This window comes from Pongo pygmaeus, chromosome 4 (genome assembly GCF_028885625.2).
Source record: "Pongo pygmaeus isolate AG05252 chromosome 4, NHGRI_mPonPyg2-v2.0_pri, whole genome shotgun sequence".
Taxonomy (NCBI): Eukaryota; Metazoa; Chordata; class Mammalia; order Primates; family Hominidae; genus Pongo; species Pongo pygmaeus.
In genome coordinates, this window is record NC_072377.2 from 143,919,116 (window position 1) to 143,935,774 (window position 16,659).

The 16,659-nt window shown below is 45.2% G+C and overlaps 1 protein-coding gene across 12 annotated transcripts in view; it reads right to left on the minus strand.

Moving 5' to 3' along the window:
- Positions 1 to 2,225: 2,225 nt before the first annotated feature.
- The window catches only part of DNAJC18 (DnaJ heat shock protein family (Hsp40) member C18), a 40,183-nt gene continuing 25,749 nt past the window's right edge, over positions 2,226 to 16,659 (minus strand). For 7 of the 12 annotated variants that reach the window (XM_054488910.2, XM_054488903.2, XM_054488906.2 and 4 more), the window contains 3 exons: positions 16,376 to 16,485; positions 13,730 to 13,902; positions 7,732 to 7,958 (listed from right to left, as the gene is read on the minus strand). In XM_054488910.2, coding sequence (XP_054344885.1) covers positions 7,834 to 7,958; positions 13,730 to 13,902; positions 16,376 to 16,485 — 408 coding nt within the window. In that variant the 3' untranslated portion in view covers positions 7,732 to 7,833. Of the gene's footprint in view, positions 2,500 to 7,731; positions 7,959 to 13,729; positions 13,903 to 16,375; positions 16,486 to 16,659 lie in introns of those variants that run through there. The other 5 variants (XM_054488912.2, XM_054488913.2, XM_054488916.2 and 2 more) reach the window with 1 other exon arrangement.

Consider the following 16,659-nt stretch of genomic DNA (forward strand, 5'->3'; position numbering starts at 1 on the left):
TTTTCTCAAGATCACCTTAATCATGGCTCTTTAAAATTTTTAGTTTAAATGGCCATGTGTGGCTACTGGCTACTGTACTGGAAAGTGTGTGCCTAGAGGGCACTGTGTAGGTTGTGTGCCTCAGCACAGACCCTCTCAGAACTTGGTGTACCAAATGTGAATGTTCACCTGAATCACCCTGCACAAAGCTGCACATTCCTCTGGGGCAGTGATTCCTGAGCCTTCCCCAAGAACTGCATTCCCTCCCTAGGGTCTTTCATGAGGCACTGCTTGATGTCCCTTGGTATCCAACATCCACCTTCACCAGCTGGAACAGGCTGCTCTCTGCGTATTTGGGGCAAAACCCTGGAGAGCAGTAGGCTCCAGCAGCTACCTGGGGGTGGAAGCTTATGAACAAGAGAGAACCCTGGATCCAGGTCTGCACCTGCTTCCTGGCATGGACATGAGGGGTGGTCACCCTGGTTGGGCACTACCACAGACTCCTCTATATGTTGAAAGGCACTTTGGGCTCCTGGTCAACCGGGACTCAGTGAGACTCAGGATGACATGACATCACAAACAGCTCTGTGATCCTGCCAGGGAAGGGCTGCCTTTCTGCACAGGCTTGTCATTTTGGCTGATGTTCTGGTTATCTATTAGTGCATAATAAACCACCCCCCATTTTTTTTTAAGTCATTGAAAAACATCATTTTGTTCATGAATCTGGAATTTGGCAAGGCTCAATGGTGAAAGCTTATCTCTGCTCCATGCAGTGTGAGCTGGGATGGTTCAACGGGGAGTTAGAAGTTCCAGTTCCAACATGGCTCACTCACGTGACTGGCAAGTTGGTGCTGTCAGCTGGGAGCTCTGCTAGGGCTGAGGACCAGAGGTCTTGGTTCCTCTCCATAGGCTGCCTGGACTTTCTGATAGCATGAAGATTGGGTTAAAGAGAAAGCATTCAAAGTGACAGAAAATGGAAGATGCCAGTTTCTTAAGGCCTGGGCCTGATACCTGGCACAGTGTCATTTTTGCTGTATTCTATTGGTCAAGGAGTCAGAGTCCAGATTCCAGAGGAGGGCACACAGATTCCGCCCCCACCCCACCACCTTTCAATGGGAGTAGTGTCAAAGAATTTGGGCTGCACTTTTAGAGCAAATCCTTATGACAGATGGCACACCACTCCCTTCAAGGTTCATTTCAGGTAAAACCAGTCAGGAACTTAGTCTAGTGGGAAGAGTCAGACAATAATCAAACAACCAGATAAATCTAAAGAGAAACTTAGCCAGGTGGGGCTAAGATTCTGTGCAAGGGAAAGCTTCTGTGAGGAAGTGATGTTTGAGCTGAAGCCTATTAAGGTAACTAGGAAGCACTTAGCAAAGAGGGTAGGGGCAGGTGAGTAGGTAGGGATACCAGAAAAAGGAAACAGTATACACAAAGTCCCTGGGGCAAAAGGGGTTGGTAGAGTGTAGTAACTAAAGGGTAGCATGGCATAAAAGAAAAAGATTATAGGGCAAGAGGGGGCTTGGGCAGTGGGTAGAGACCAAGAACTTGGGAGAGCCTTGCTAAGCAAGGTAGGCCATGCTAAGGATTTTGGTGATTTTTATTTTAGGGACAAAAGAAAGCTACTGAAATATTTTAAGCAAGAGGATGACGTGATCCAATTTATGCTTGGAAAAGATCTCTTTGGTTGCAGTGAGGTATACAGATTGGAGTGGGGCTGTATAAGTGCACAGAGACCACTTTAACTGAGAAGGCTACTGCAGTGAAAGTGGATGGTAATTTGAGAGTCAGATAGTGTCAGAGATGAGAGTAGGTTTAGGATATTCTGGAGGTAAAATTGATGGAACTTAACAGAGAGAGGGGATATGGGGACAAGGAAAAGGTGTTTTGGCTGTCTATTGCTAAAAACCACCATAAAATGTAATGGCTTCTAACAGCAACTTCTTTTTTTTTTTTTTTTTTTTTTTTAAAGACAGAGTCTTACACTGTTGCCCAGGCTGGAGCGCAGTGGTGCGATCCCAGCTCACTGCAACCTCTGCCTCCCGGCCTCAAGCAATCCTCCCACCTTAACCTTCCTAGTAGCTGGAACTGTAGGTGTGCAGCTAATTTTTGTATTTTTCGGTAGAGACAGGGTTTCATCACGTTGCCCAGGCTGGTCTTGAACTCCTGGGCTCAAGCCATCTGCCTGGCTCAGCATCCTAAAGTGTTGGAATTACAGGTATGAGCCACTGCACCTGCAAAAAAATGGCTGCAATCATTTTATTATTTGCTCACAATTCTGCAGTCTGGCAGGACTTGGTGGGGCAGCACATTTCTGCTCTGCCCATCATCTGGGGTAACACAAATGGCTCAACTTGAATTATGTGTTTGGGTCCTCAGTTCTTGCTGTCAGCTTGGTTGCTGGGTTCTCTTCTGCATGGCTTCTCCTTTGGTTAGTGTAGTGGTCTCAGGTAGTTGAATTTACATGGTAGCTGGCTTCCCTCCAAGTACAAAAGTGGAAGCTGCCAGTTTTGCCACATTCTGTTGGTTAAAGATAAAAGGCCAGCCCCGATTAGAAAAGGGACTACACAAAGGCATAAATATTAGGGGATGCCAAATTAAGTCTACCACACAAAGTTTCCTGGAGTTTTGACTTTTTAATTTTTTTTTTTTTTTTTGAGATGGAGTCTTACTCTGTTGCCCAGACTAGAGTGCAATGGTGCAATCTCGGCTCACTGCAACCTCTACCTTCCAGGTTCAAGCGATTCTTCTGCCTCAGCCTCCTGAGTAGCTGGGATTACACACACCTGCCATCATGCCTCGCTAATTCTTGTATTTTTAGTAGGGATGGGGGTTCCTCCATGTTGGTCAGGCTGGTCTCGAACTCCCGACCTCAGGTGATTCACCCACCTCAGCCTCCCAAAGTGCTGGGATTACAGGTGTGAGTCACTGTGCCCAGCCAACTTTTTAATTTTATTGTTAGAGACGGGGTCTTGCTATATCACTCAGGCTGGTCTCAAGCTCCTGGCCTCAAGTGATCCTCCCACCTCAGCCTCCAGAGGTAGCTGGGATACAGGTGTGCACAACCGTGCCTGGCTTGGGTTGATGACTTTGGCACTTGGATGGGTGGAAGTGCTAGTGATGGAAATGGGAGCACTGGAAGTCTCCCTTCCATTCTCCTTCACTAAATAAAAATCCACTCATCTCTGTAGGGAAGGGTGATTATATTTCACATATTTCTTCCTCAGAGTTGCTTTCACTGACCCCTCAGACTGGGTTAAATCCCTTTGTTATACAGTCTGTGGTCCCCTTGGTCTCCCTTTAGCTATTCATTGCACTGGGGAGTGCTGTGGAAAGCCTGGCCTCCCCCTTAGATGTGAGCTCCAGGAGTCTTGGTGCTGGGCCTCACCTGTTCCCTGACCCCCATTCCAAAAACCCAGCCCCCCTGGCTCAGAGTAAGTTCTCAATCATTGCTGAACTGAATCTCATATCACTTTCTTTTTCAAATGAAAGCTATCATGACCAGTTAGGATCATGTAAATATCATTTACTATATTTTTAAACCAAAACTTTCCTAAATATGGGCCACTAGGACCAAAGCCAGCAAGGAACTGGGATAACACCTGAGTTTCTGATGCTAAGTGTAGTTTTGATCTGTATATTTGGCTGTGAGGTACTGCAACTGCTGTTATCTGATAGAAAATGTGGAACGGATGCCAACAACGCTATCTACTATTCTAAATGCAAATAATCCCACTGACGGGTGAGGGAAGACTGGAGCAGGCGTCAAAAGCTTCTTTAGTCGGAAGTGGCTGCAAGGGAGTCAGGTGATGTGCAGTGGCCAAGGATGCCATGGGCAAAGGTAAAAGAACCAAGGAAAAGTAGCCATTCTTTTAATATAAAATTGTTTAATGTTTTTCTTTGTTGCAATACACTCAATCCAGATGTAGCGGATGAGGTGGCCAGATTTTTTCTAGATTCTTAGTCCACCAGGAGCTGATTCCATTTGTGTCATGCCTACTCTGGTCACAGAACATTCACATCTTTAATTCCAAATACTGAGCGTGATGAAAATGATGTAATCAGTATCTAACACGAGTATATACTTTCTTGGTGGCCACTGCATGACATATCAACAGTGCAGCCCTCAAAAAAAAGATGTTTTGTAACTTGGCCCTTTCCAAAAATAAATATATTAGGACACTAAGCTTACACCTTAAATGAGGGCAGAATAAATATGAATGAAGTGCAAGCTCCTGTGAGGAGCAGTACATGCAGAGGATGCACTTGCTTGTGTGGTGTGGCCTGGTGTAACAGAAAGCCACTGGAACCGCACAGTGCCTCCTCACAAAGCCCGTCCTGGGTATGATGAGGAAAAAGAATGACACATAGCTTGGCCAGGCTGCTGGAACCCATGTTCCAGTGGCATCTGGAGTTCACTGTATTTTCTTTTTTCTTTTTTTTTTTTTTTTTTTTGAGACAGAGTCTCGCTCTGTCACCCAGGCTGGAGTGCAGTGACGTGATCTCGGCTTTCTGCAACCTCTGCCTCCCAGGCTCAAGCGATTCTTCTGCCTCAGCCTCCCGAGGAGCTGGGATTACAGACACCTGCTACCACGCCTGCCTAATTTTTGTATTTTTAGTAGAGATGGGGTTTCACCATGTTGGCCAGGCTGGTCTCGAACTCCTGACCTCAAATGATCTGCCTGCTTCAGCCTTTCAAAGTGCTGGGATTACAGGCATGAGCCACTGTGCCCGGCCAGTTCACTGTATTTTCTAACAATTTCCAACAGAAAGCACAACAGTGACATTTCCTTACTGGTCACTGCTCCCGTGCTGTGAGGCCTGGAGCTGATCAAGGAAGCTTACACATTTCCCGGCTTGCACAGATGAACTCTAGGGTTGCTAATCTGGGGACGTGGATTCCTTCAAGCTCTTTGTGATGAGAAGGATTTTCATCCTCCTTTCCTCACTGCCGATCATGCGGTAGAGAGAGCACCTTCATTTGAATGAGAGCTTCAGTTTCTGCTTGAGCCTCAAGCCCTATTTCTGAGCCCTGCTCCTATCACACACGTCTCCAATCTGCAGTAATGCTCAAAGAAACAGTCTAGAGCTGGGTGCCAAGCTCCGACAGCAAGAATAAGCCCTACCTAGTTATGTATGATCAGGAGATCTTCCAAAGGATGTAGGCGAGAGGAAAAAGCTTATTTTACCACCATGCAGACAACCCATCTAAAATATAACCCAGGAAATTATAGCTTAACAATATTCTGGATAGTATCAAATAGATAAATCCTTCAACCAAAAGCAAATACAGTTCCCTTGAGGAAAAACAGATGTGAATGTTGTGGTCTATTGGCAATAAATAAAACAGTACCATTGGTGCTATAAAAACAGACAATCAGCATGACATTTAATGGAGTTAGTTATTATTGCTTCTATTTAGTATCATCACAGATTACTCATCGCTGCCATGAAGTCTGTAAAATGTGTGACTACCTGATTCCTGGGCATCTAGGACAGGGTCTTTTAACCTGTCAAGTCAGTTTCATTATGGCCAATTTTCTAGCAGAGGTTGGGGATGGGGAGAGGAGAGCTTTGATTTTTTTGTGTGTAGAAGAACTTTCCATAAGCCTGTTTGGCTCATGGACATATTTTACAATGTAACCTCCCTCAGTCACTCAGAGGGGATCAAGAAGGGCCCCCTAAAACCAGGAGGACAGATCTAGTTGGGCAGCAAAATCTGGCTATTTCTAGAAATGCTCCCTCTCCCTACAACTGAGCAGTTGTCCCCTACAAGCCACTAAAGCCCCCAATCTTTACCTGTGAACCCATCTCCTGACTCTGTGGAATGCCTGCAGAGGCATGGTAGGGAACAACCATTCAGATGTTGATGAGCCATGCTAGGCACGTCTGTATAAATCATGGCCATGCATTGGGATGAAGAAACTTTACTTTGGAATCTGTTTAATGTAGACTCTCTCTTTTTTTTTTTTTTTTTTTGAGACGGAGTCTCACTCTGTTGCCCAGGATGGAGTGCAGTGGCGTGATCTCAGCTCACTGTAACCTCCGCCTCACAAGTTGCAGCAATTCTCGTGCCTTAGCCTCCTGAGTAGCTGGGACTACAGGCATGTGCCACCACGCCTGGCTAATTTTTGTATTATTAGTAGAGATGGGGTTTCACTGCGTTGGCCAGGCTGGTCTTGAACTCCTGACCTCAGGTGATCCACCTGCCACAGCCTCCCAAAGTGCTGGGATTACAGGCTTGAGCAACTGCACCCGGCCGACTCTACCAGAAACTTTTCTTCCAATATGAAGGAAGCATGGAGTGTAGGCTACAGTCACTTAATGATCCTTCCAAGTTCAGAGTCATGATAATTCAGGCAGCTCAGCTCCACAGGAAGGCCCAGAACCACACAGCCCAGGCAGTGACTGAATTCTTTCTAGTCACCAGTGGGAGGGCTGCCTGCCTGTGAGGGACCTCTTATTTTGTGTACAGAATTTATGTTAGACAGTGTCCTGCTTCCTAAAGAGCAGCAGGGATGTTGTCCTGAATGGATGCAGGATTGCCACAGAAAGGATGAGGGGTCATGGGGTTGGGGAGGACAGAAGCATCCTTGGGAAAGGTTCTGCTTTGCCAGTCTGGCTAGAATCACCTGAGACATGAGGATGCTCTCCCACTTTCTACTTGACACTCAGCCTACCGTCTTGCTCTGCCACTACTAGCTGTATGACCTGGGTCATCCTCTCTGGGCCAATGTTCTCATTCATAGAACCAGGGATAACACATCTACTTCAGAGTTGTGAGGAGGCTTAAGTAAGAAAATATGTGTGAGAGCCCCTGCTTTTATAGTAGGCACTCAATAAATGTTGAATGAATGAAAAAGCATCTCATATCACAAACTATAGGATACTGGGTTAAACAAAGTGGCTGCTGGGGCCAGTGCTAGACTCCCATATCCAAGGAGAGAGGATCTGTCTCCTCTATCTCTAGGCTTGAGCAAACAGCCTGGAGAGCTGGCAATGCCTCCTCCTGGGTCTGACCATCTGCCTCTGTGGGATGTAGGAACTCAGCCCAAGTGCGATGACACCAGTGATGATACTGAGGGGAAATGACCGAAGGGACATTCTCTGCGTTCTATGATGGAGTAGGGAGGCTTCGTGGAGGAGATGAGGCTCGGTCTTGCATTATACCTTCACCCTGGCCCCTGCCTCCAGATGCTGCTCAGTAGTTTTAATTTCTGGACTCTCTAAAAGAGAGAGGGTTAAGGAAATAAAGGAATCTCAAATCAGGCAGTTTGCTAATGCTACTAACTGAGCAGAGAATGGAATAATAGAAAACTATTGACTACAATAGTTTAAATTTCTCCATATTCCCCTAGAAAATGGAAAGCTGGGCAGGAACATGTTCCAAAGGCTAAATCTTGGTGGAGATGACGACTCTAATGAAGGGAGAGGTATAATTCTTGGTAGACAGTGTAAATAACTAATATTAAGCTTTGGCTAAGCCTAGGAATGCCTGGTTCTTAAGACTTCACTGAAGAAGGGAAGAAGGAAGAAAACATGGATCTGCTCTGGGATGCCCCGAACTCCATTCATATAGGCAGGGTAGGCATGGAGCAGGGAGACAGAATCCAATGCCTTGCCATTAATTTAACTTAGATGAACTACTCCTGGCCCCTGGAGCCACTCCCCAGGAAGGATCCTGTGAAGACACATCTGGCTCTCGTGCCCATGCTCCTGCCACTCTGCCTAACCAATGAAGATAGCAAATAGTAAAGTGTTTATCATTACCTAATTTTGTATTATAAAATGGAATCAGGAACATAAATAGGAACAAGTAGCAAAACCCCAGCCCTGCGTAGGACCATTATCCTCTCAGCCACCTCTGCGTAGGCCAATGAGTTTGGAAAGTTTCTCACAGTTTTCAAGTTTCAGCGACTCTGCTTTCTGTTTCAATCGTTCATCTCTGTATAATCCTGCCAAATTTGTCAGCTCTGACTCTGAAAGATAAAAGAGGTAACCAATTCATTAAGAGCTGAACTCCTTTGTTTCATTTCAATGTTTCTGGAGTCAAAGCTCCTTTTACTTCATTTCAAGCTTTTTCTTACAATTAAATATAAGAAACATTTACTCATTTATTCATAAAACACGTCTTAGGCACTAGACCAGGTGCGGAGGATTAAAGGGCACCTGTGACCCGGCAGTCCAACAGTATCTGTGCTCTCTTATAAAACCACTGGACTTAGTTCTTACCAAGAAAACATTTGGCACCAGACTTAGGAAACCTGCGCGTGTGCAGTGAGACCGCCCTATAGCCTCCTACAAACGGGATTCCAACAGCAGCTGGGAGAGAATGGAGTCCAGTGGCCTATTCCTGGCATCTGAAACAGACAGCTGCTTTATTCTTCTCCTGCATTGCTGCATCATAACTCACATGTGCGAAGGCACACAGAGCCTACTGCTGCTGGGTGTGCGTCTACAGAAGGCCAGGGCACTACTGGCGCTCTTCATTCCCTCACCACACGTAGGGTCCCCAACTCAAAGGCCAAAGGCAGCTGGGCCTTTCTAAAAGTTGAATCATCTGGATCCAGTGACCTTTGTCTCCTTGACTAAATTAATTTCATTTTCTCTTTATGGTGGAGAAGGTCATTCTATTTTTAACCAGAATATAATCTCTGCTGTGTTTCCTGACTCAGCGGTGGTTTGGCTGCCTCTATTTTTTATTCTTTTGTGAGGTTTCAGACATATTCAGGGAGGAATGCCTGAAAAGCACCTTTAGAGACGTATTGCATATTAACAGGATGGCATGCTTGGATGTGGTGTGTGGCTTCTGAAAACCTCCGACAGCAGGCAGCTACTCAATGTTTAAAGGACCAGACTTGTAAAAATGCTATTTTAATTGTTTTGAAATATGCCTATCTATTCTTAATCATCTTGCTGACAGATTTTGTTTTTCTTGGTGGAACGAAAGACACCTGTCTGATTGATCAGCAAACTGCCTGGAAACGGAATTATTATTTAGCCAGGGGGAACAATGGGCATTGCTTTCTGAATACGTTTCTATCAACACAAAACACTGTCTGGCATTTCTGCTCACAATGATGCTATTTACCCCCAAGTAAGGCCCAAAGTGCAGATTAAGTGCAGGACTCCAGAGTGAGGGGTGGATATGCATAAAAACCCTCCCTCTACAATGGAGGCCGCACAGCCTGGGCTCTAGCCCAGCAGTTGCTTGGCAAGCAGTGGGTCTCCCAGGCTCCAGAACAATGTGCTCTCCCTGCTCAGTGAGGGTGCCTGCAGCGCCTGCTAGCCTTGGCGCAGTCACCCTTGCAGGTGATGGGGCGTCATGGAGGATCATGGGCCATATTCAAATGAAAGCTCTCTGCTCCTGCATCCGGCCCAGGGCTCGGCACTAACTCCAATCTCAGGCTACTTTGGCATGTGGGTAACCTCGCCCAAGAGGCCTCTGTGAAGTCAGTCTATGCCTTTAGTCCTCTGGAGTCACAGTTACACCAGTATTGAAACAGATTCTGTGGTTTTGCTTTTCTTTGAAATGATTTCCTTAGGTTTTCCATTTGCTCAGCTTTTCTAAATGCCTCATTCCCTGAAATCTTGTTCCAGGAAATATTAAGGGCTAGTGACTCTTTATATTTTCTACATTGAAGGCCACTTCAACAAGCTGATGAAAGATAACTGCTTTTCTCAAAATATCACATTGCTTTTCACAAAGTTCACTGAAACCAGCTCAGAGACCCCTGCTCCGGAGCAATGACCTTGTACAAGGTCAGTGTTTCAAGGAACCATGTCCCACATCCCCACTACCAAGCTTAGAGCAACTTCTCTCCAAACTGCCAGTGAATCCTTTCATCCTTCAATGAACAAAGGGTCAACTTGAAGAATATGCTACTTTTGACAAATTCTGTTAATATTCAATAAATTCTAAGTAATTTAAAAAAATTTTGGGGAGTGGCAGTTTCCAGAGAATACCTTTTCTTCTTAGCAGAAAGTTCCCCTTCCTCTGAATGCCACTGTAACAGATGGACAGAGCATTGAGCCTTAAAGATAAACTGACTCAGGCAAATTGCCAAGAGAAGCAAGACCCAGAACCTCTCCTAAGGTTCTCTGCAAAAGAGCCCAGATTGGTCTCAACAGCTGAAAGACCGCAACAGATCCCAACTGCCCTCATGATCCAGCCGCATGAGATGGTGCTACATCCAGTCTACAGTGCAAAGCCAGGTAAAGCCAGGACTCCACCAGAAATTAGGCACTTTCTATGTGCCAGACACTGTGCTAAGAGTTACACCCATACCATCTTCCATAACCCACACAACCTCTCTAGGAGGAAGTGGATTCTATCCCCATTTCAAAGCCTAAGCTTCTACCCACTAGGTTATCCTGCTCAAGGGTGTGGAAAGAAGTGCTCCTCTGTCAGCCCGGGCCAGGAGCTCAGCTCAGCTCAGCTAGGCCAAGAGGCAGTTTCTGCCTGCTACTTTCATCCAGCCCAGCCTAGTGGTGTGGCCACTTGTCCTGGCATCAGGTTTACTATCTAGATGCAGCTGTGAAGAAGTAAACAGGACAATTAGTGTTTATAGTAAGGGATTACTCATAAAAGTTAACCCAGATTGGCTGGGTGTGATGGCTCACGCCTGTAATCCCAGCACTTTGGGAGGCCGAGGTGGGAGGATTACCTGAGGTCAGGAGTTCGAGACCAGCCTGACCAACATGCTTGAAACCCCGTCTCTACTAAAAACTACAAAAATTAGCCAGGCACGGTGGCATGCACCTATAGTCCCAACTACTCAGGAGGCTGAGGCAGGAGAATCGCTTGAACCCGGGAGGTGGAGGTTGCAGTGAGCCGAGATTGCATAACTGCACTCCAGCCTGGGCGAGAGAGCGAGACTCTGTAAAAAAAAAAAAAAATCACCCAGATTAAGCATTCTAAGGAAGAGCAGAGAAAATAAATGAACCAAACAAAGATTTAAAAAGTCAATGGCTAACCTTGCTAAAAACAGTTTGCATTTGGTATTTTGCCAAGAGTGAACTTTGTTCTCAAGTGGGTTTATTTTTACAACCTCCAAGTGCTAAATTTAACCTTGTTGGCTGCACTTGCTGCTGGATTCAGAGGGCAGATGCTGCTTGTTCTCAAATGGCACTTCGGTTGTGTGGAGGCTCTGCATAGCTGCTGTACTTAAATGCCAGAAATAGATTTTTAAGGGGTTTGTGCTGATAACTGCCATTTGGAACTTGTGGGTACACGCATCATGCTTACTCACTGGATTTTTTTTTTTTTTTTTTTTTTTTTTTTAGGTGGAGTCTCGCTCTGTCACCCAGGCTGAAGTGCAGTGGCATGATCTCAGCAGACTGCAACCTCCGCCTCCCGGGTTCAAGAGATTCTCCTGCCTCAGCCTCCCAAGTAGCTGGAATTACAGGTGTGCACCACCACACCCAGCTAATTTTTGTATTTTTAGTAGAGATGGGGTTTCACCATGTTGGCCAGGCTGGTCTCGAACTCCAGACCTCAGGTGATCCACCCTCCTTGGCCTCCCAAAGTGCTGGGATTACAGGCATGAGCCACCACACCTGGCCACTCACTGGATTTTTATTTATACCTGGAGAGTGCCAAAGCTCTGAACTAGGCCTCACGGGGATGGGGACAAAAGCTTAGAAACTACCTCTGGTGCAATCGTTACCATGAGCTCTTTGCTTAATTCCAGCATCTTACTACCACAGAGGAAGACGTGAGGCAGGGGGGTGTTTGAAGAATGTGAAATGCAGATTTTCATCCAGTTCTTGCAGAAAGCAACAAAGTCAAAGCCCTCCCAGGACCCAGACAATGGGGATTTTCAGGACATGCACTGGCTTTCACCTGATTTGGATCCATGTATATACTGCCTTTTTATTGAGACAGGATCTCGCTCTGTGGCCCAGGCTGGAGTGCAGTGGAGTGATCACAGCTCACTGCAGCCTCGATCTCCCAGGCTCGACCTCCTGAGTAGCTGAAACCACAGGCATGTGCTGCCACACCCGGCTTATTTTTATACTTTTTGTAGAGATGGGGTTCCCAGGCTGGTCTCAAACTCCTGGACTCAAGTGATCCTCCTGCCTCGGCCTCCCAAAGTGCTAGGACGATAGGCATGAGCTACCATGCCTGGCCTATATACTGCCTTTTAGTATGAGGCCTTTATCCTGCTCTAAAATTCTTTCCTGATTTTTGATTCTTGTAAAATCTAGTTTAGCAATGGGGTAGAGTATTTCCTGAACCCTCAAGTGTTTTTCAATAAATTGGAATTTCCTCTTCCTGTTTAATTTCCTCTTATATCCCAGAATCATTGCTCACCAACTTCCTAATGCACCTTGACAGAACAGTGGGACTTTGCCCTACAGAAATAGGGGGCAGAGACCAGGTCCCTAAGGGTGAGCTAGGACACTAACCCTGCTGTTGTTATTCACAATCCTCAGCATTTTCATTGTTTTCTACTCCTGAGAATCCTCTCTTCAAAAGACATTTGTTGAGCACCTGTTGTGAAGCAAGGACTGTGCCAGGACCCTGGGACACAAAATTAGTAAGACCAAGTTCTTATTCCCAGAGAGCCCATAGTCTCGCAGGGGAGACTGACATATATCCCTGGAACTCTAACACTGTGTGATTGGTACTATGTTAGCAGGCTGAACAAAGTGCTTTAAGAACACAGAGGAAGGAGAGCTTAATTTGAGGGCGGGGTTGGGAGGGTGTGATGGTCAGTGAGGGCTTAGCAGCACTGTGACCGGAAGAGCTAATTTTATCAGACTCCATTAGGTATTTAATGATACTCAGTAATAAGGCTTTAGAAATGAGTCAGAATTTGCTTTTTAAACATGAGCCAAAACTTCAGTTAAAAGGGTAGCTCCTGAAAAATAAAAAAGAAAATAAAAATAATCAAAACCAAGTTTTAGAAGACACAGTCACTAATGTGGTGTGTGTGTGTAGAATTCAAGTGGGACCAAAGGTGAAGCTGTTGGCTGAGACGGGGCTACCCCTGCTGCAGACACTCCTAGTAACACTTGCTGGAGCTGTAAGCCAGTGGCAGACGCTGTCATCCCCACTGTCTCCAGAGAGGGAAATAGGGGGGAAGGCCTGCCACACCCAAAGGGGGAGACCCAGGGGGTCACTTTTGTGGTCACAGTGTGGCCACAACCAGCTGGAGGTGAGGGTAGGGGACACCTCATTCCATACCAGAAACCTCTAAACCTTTGTTCTGTTTCAAAAAGTTAGGCTGGCTCGATCAGATTTCCCTCTAGGGAGTGTGGAATTGGGAAACTGTGGACCAAATCAGCGAGCACCAAGAACTTACGGAGGTGTGTGCTGCAGAAAGGGGCACTGACTGGTGAGGCTGGGGAATTTGAGAGAGTGATAAGCAGGGTGGCAACCACTGTAAACCATGGCAAACAAGGTTATGAAAAAGGGAAGCTGGAAGAAAGAAAGGAAGGCAGCTGGTGGGGAGAGGAGAGGGGGAAGACGGGCAGAGAGAGGTAGAGACTCAAAGAGAGACAGACATACAGACAGGTGACTAGTGCCACCTAAATTCCTAAGATTTCCAAGTCCTGGCCACATGTATCCTGTCAATAAATTTCCCCTACTTTTTTGTAGTATCCTGAATGGCCTTTGTCCTCTGACTCTGTTCACATAAACATGCGTAGCCTCAAACAAGAAGAGAGGAGGGATCAGGAGGCTGGGGGTGCCTCCTGCTGGGAACCACAGCCACCAGCTAATGCCCCTTTTACAGCATCTTACTTTGTTGTTTCTCCTTCCAACAACTACTCTGGATATAATCAATGTAATCCTTCTCTATTGTTTTCTCCAGGTCATGCAGAGAAGCTCCTCTGTAGGCCTTGTCAAAGTTTTTATCCACAAAGTAAGGCACCTGCAGGTTCTGAGTTTCTCTAGAAATGGTGTAGCCCAAGGTCCTGAAACAAGGAGAGAGAGGCTCATGTGAGCTCATAATATTTGGCAATATTACTCTTAGCACTGCCCTCACAGATATCATCATCATCATCTGCTCATAGAGCAGAGGCAGATATCATTTTCTAATATACCCAACACTTCCTATTTCCCTAGCAAAGTTGTAAGTATAACATCATCAAAACTGTATTATGTAAGCAAGTTCATACTATGAATTCAGCTTCAGCATAGTTTATTCTCTTAAAGGACTCACCTCTCTTATACTGCTCTCTGTGCTAAAAGTAGAATGCTGAATGCTTAAAACAAACAATTTGTATGTTGTGTAGGATCTAGTATAGTACCTGACAGAGTAGGCTATTATAAATGCTGGTTGAATGAACTGATTATGTTATATAGCAAATTATTTACAAAAAAAACAGATAGCTCACACCAACCTAGAAGCAATATTTTGGACATGACAAAAAGTACTTCGCACATAGCTGCTAACTGAGAACTTCAAGGAACTCAGACAAAAGATTTCAGTGATGCTTTAGAGCTAACTCTCTGTGGGTCCAAGACATCCAAAGGTATCTGGTGCTCAGCAACATTAATAAGAGTACTGAGCTGAGTAATTCTAACCGTAAGGAAACATAGAAGGGACCTCAAACTCAAGTTAAAACAATGTGACAGAAATGGTTTTCTTCAAACTGGACAAATTCTACATTAAAGGGGCTATATTTTATTTGGCCTTTTTCTGGCCCTCTCCTTTGATCCTCTCTAATTAGAGTAAGAGCTGAAGCCATGACTGCTCTCCCCTCACTCTAAGGTTTTGGGGGAGCTTACAGAGCAGGTCCGTACTTACCCCGCTGGCCTCACAAGAAAGAAAGCTAAAGTGCCATATGGAAAAACAAGAGAAGCTGGGAAACAGAGGGAATCAGGCCAGTGTGGCCTGATGGCAAAAACCTCTCTATGAAGGCTAGGTGCAGTGGCTCATGACGGTAATCCCAGCACTTTGGGAGGCCAAGAAAGGTGGAGGTCAGGTGTTTGAGACCAGCTCAGCCAACATGGTAAAACCCAGTCTCTACTAAAAAATACAAAAATTAGCCAGGTGTGGTGGCACATGCTTATAATCCCAGCTACTCAGGTTGCTGAGGCATGAGAATCGCTTGAACCTGGGAGAAGGAGATTACAGTGAGCCAAGATTGCACCACTGCACTTGAGCCTGGGAGCCTGGGTGACAGAGCAAGACTGCTTCGAAAACAAAAACACCAAAAAAAAACCTCTCTTTCAGCCTCTCTGTAAAAGGAAAATACTAGCCGGGCGCGATGGCTCATGCCTGTAATCCCAGCACTTTGGGAGGCCAAGGTGGGTGGATCACCTGAGGTTAGGAGTTTGAGACCAGCCTGGCCAACATAGTGAAACTCTGTCTCTACTAAAATATAAAAATTAGCCGGGTGTGGTGGTGCGTGCCGCCTGTAATTCCAGCTACTCAGGAGGCTGAGGCACACGAATTGCTTGAACCAGGGATGTGGAGGTTGAAGTGAGCCCAGATTGCACCACTGCACTCCAGCCCAGGCGACAGAGTGAGACTTTGTCTCAAAAAACAAAAACAAACAAAAAAGGAAATACTGACCTGGATTGACCTGGAATGATGGTCTTGTCTACAGTGATCACTGACAAAGACTCTTCCTGTTATATATTGTCTAATAAATTCTACTTTTAAAAGGTTTTTTTCCCACTAAATTATAATAATGAATAATAATTTATTATTCATTATTAACAAAAAAGATAATCTAGTGATTCTCAAACTTCAGTGTGGACCAGAATCATCTGGAGGGTTTGTTAAAACTCAGACTTCTGGTCCTACCCCCAGAGCCTCTAATTCAATGGATATGGAGGGGCCCTAGAATCTGCCTTTCTAACATGTTGCCTGTTGATGCTGATGATGGCTGGTCTGGGGACCAAACTTTGGGAACCGAATCAACTGAAAGAATTAATCGAAGAAATTTTTTAAAATTCTATCAGAGTTTATAATCTACATGCAAAAAGCATTACAAGGAATTTCTCTATTTTCAACAAAAACAAAAAAATTGAAAATAATCACTTGATCCCCATTATTAATACTATGCTCTGAGACCCACAAGGTCCAGCAATCCTATCAACAGCTTAACAGAGTCTTTCTAACTCTACCATGGTGTGATAATGAGTTCATCTAAACCTTAAATTCTACTGATCCTTCAAAAACCAGTTACTGCTGTTCTGCAGCTTGACCAGATGATGTCACTATATAACAAGAGAATCTATTTCCCGAGGCACACAGGAGACTGCCTCAGTATTTTTGAGTCTCAGCACCATGACTACCCAGCTGTTCCTTTAAACATCAAATCGGTGTTTTCTACAGCAAAAGGTGAAATGAAATGTTAGTAATGTATCAGCAAAACCTTCAAGTCTTTCACCCCCAGACTGTCACTGAGAAAGATTTAGAAATATCAGACTTACGATTTATAGAACAGACTATATGGGGGATTAGTAGCCAGCAGCTGAGTAATGACAGATATAATCACAATCACAAGAACTGGAAGTAGCTGAATAAATGCAGAATACGTAGTCTGAAAAAGAAAAAAAAAAAAAAAACTTGCTGTAAGTGTTCTTTTTTTTTTTTTTCTGTCACCCAGGCTGGAGTGCAGTGGTGCGATCTCGGCTCACTGCAAGCTCCGCCTCCCGGGTTCACACCATTCTCCTGCCTCAGCCTCCCGAGTAGCTGGGACTACAGGCACCCGTCA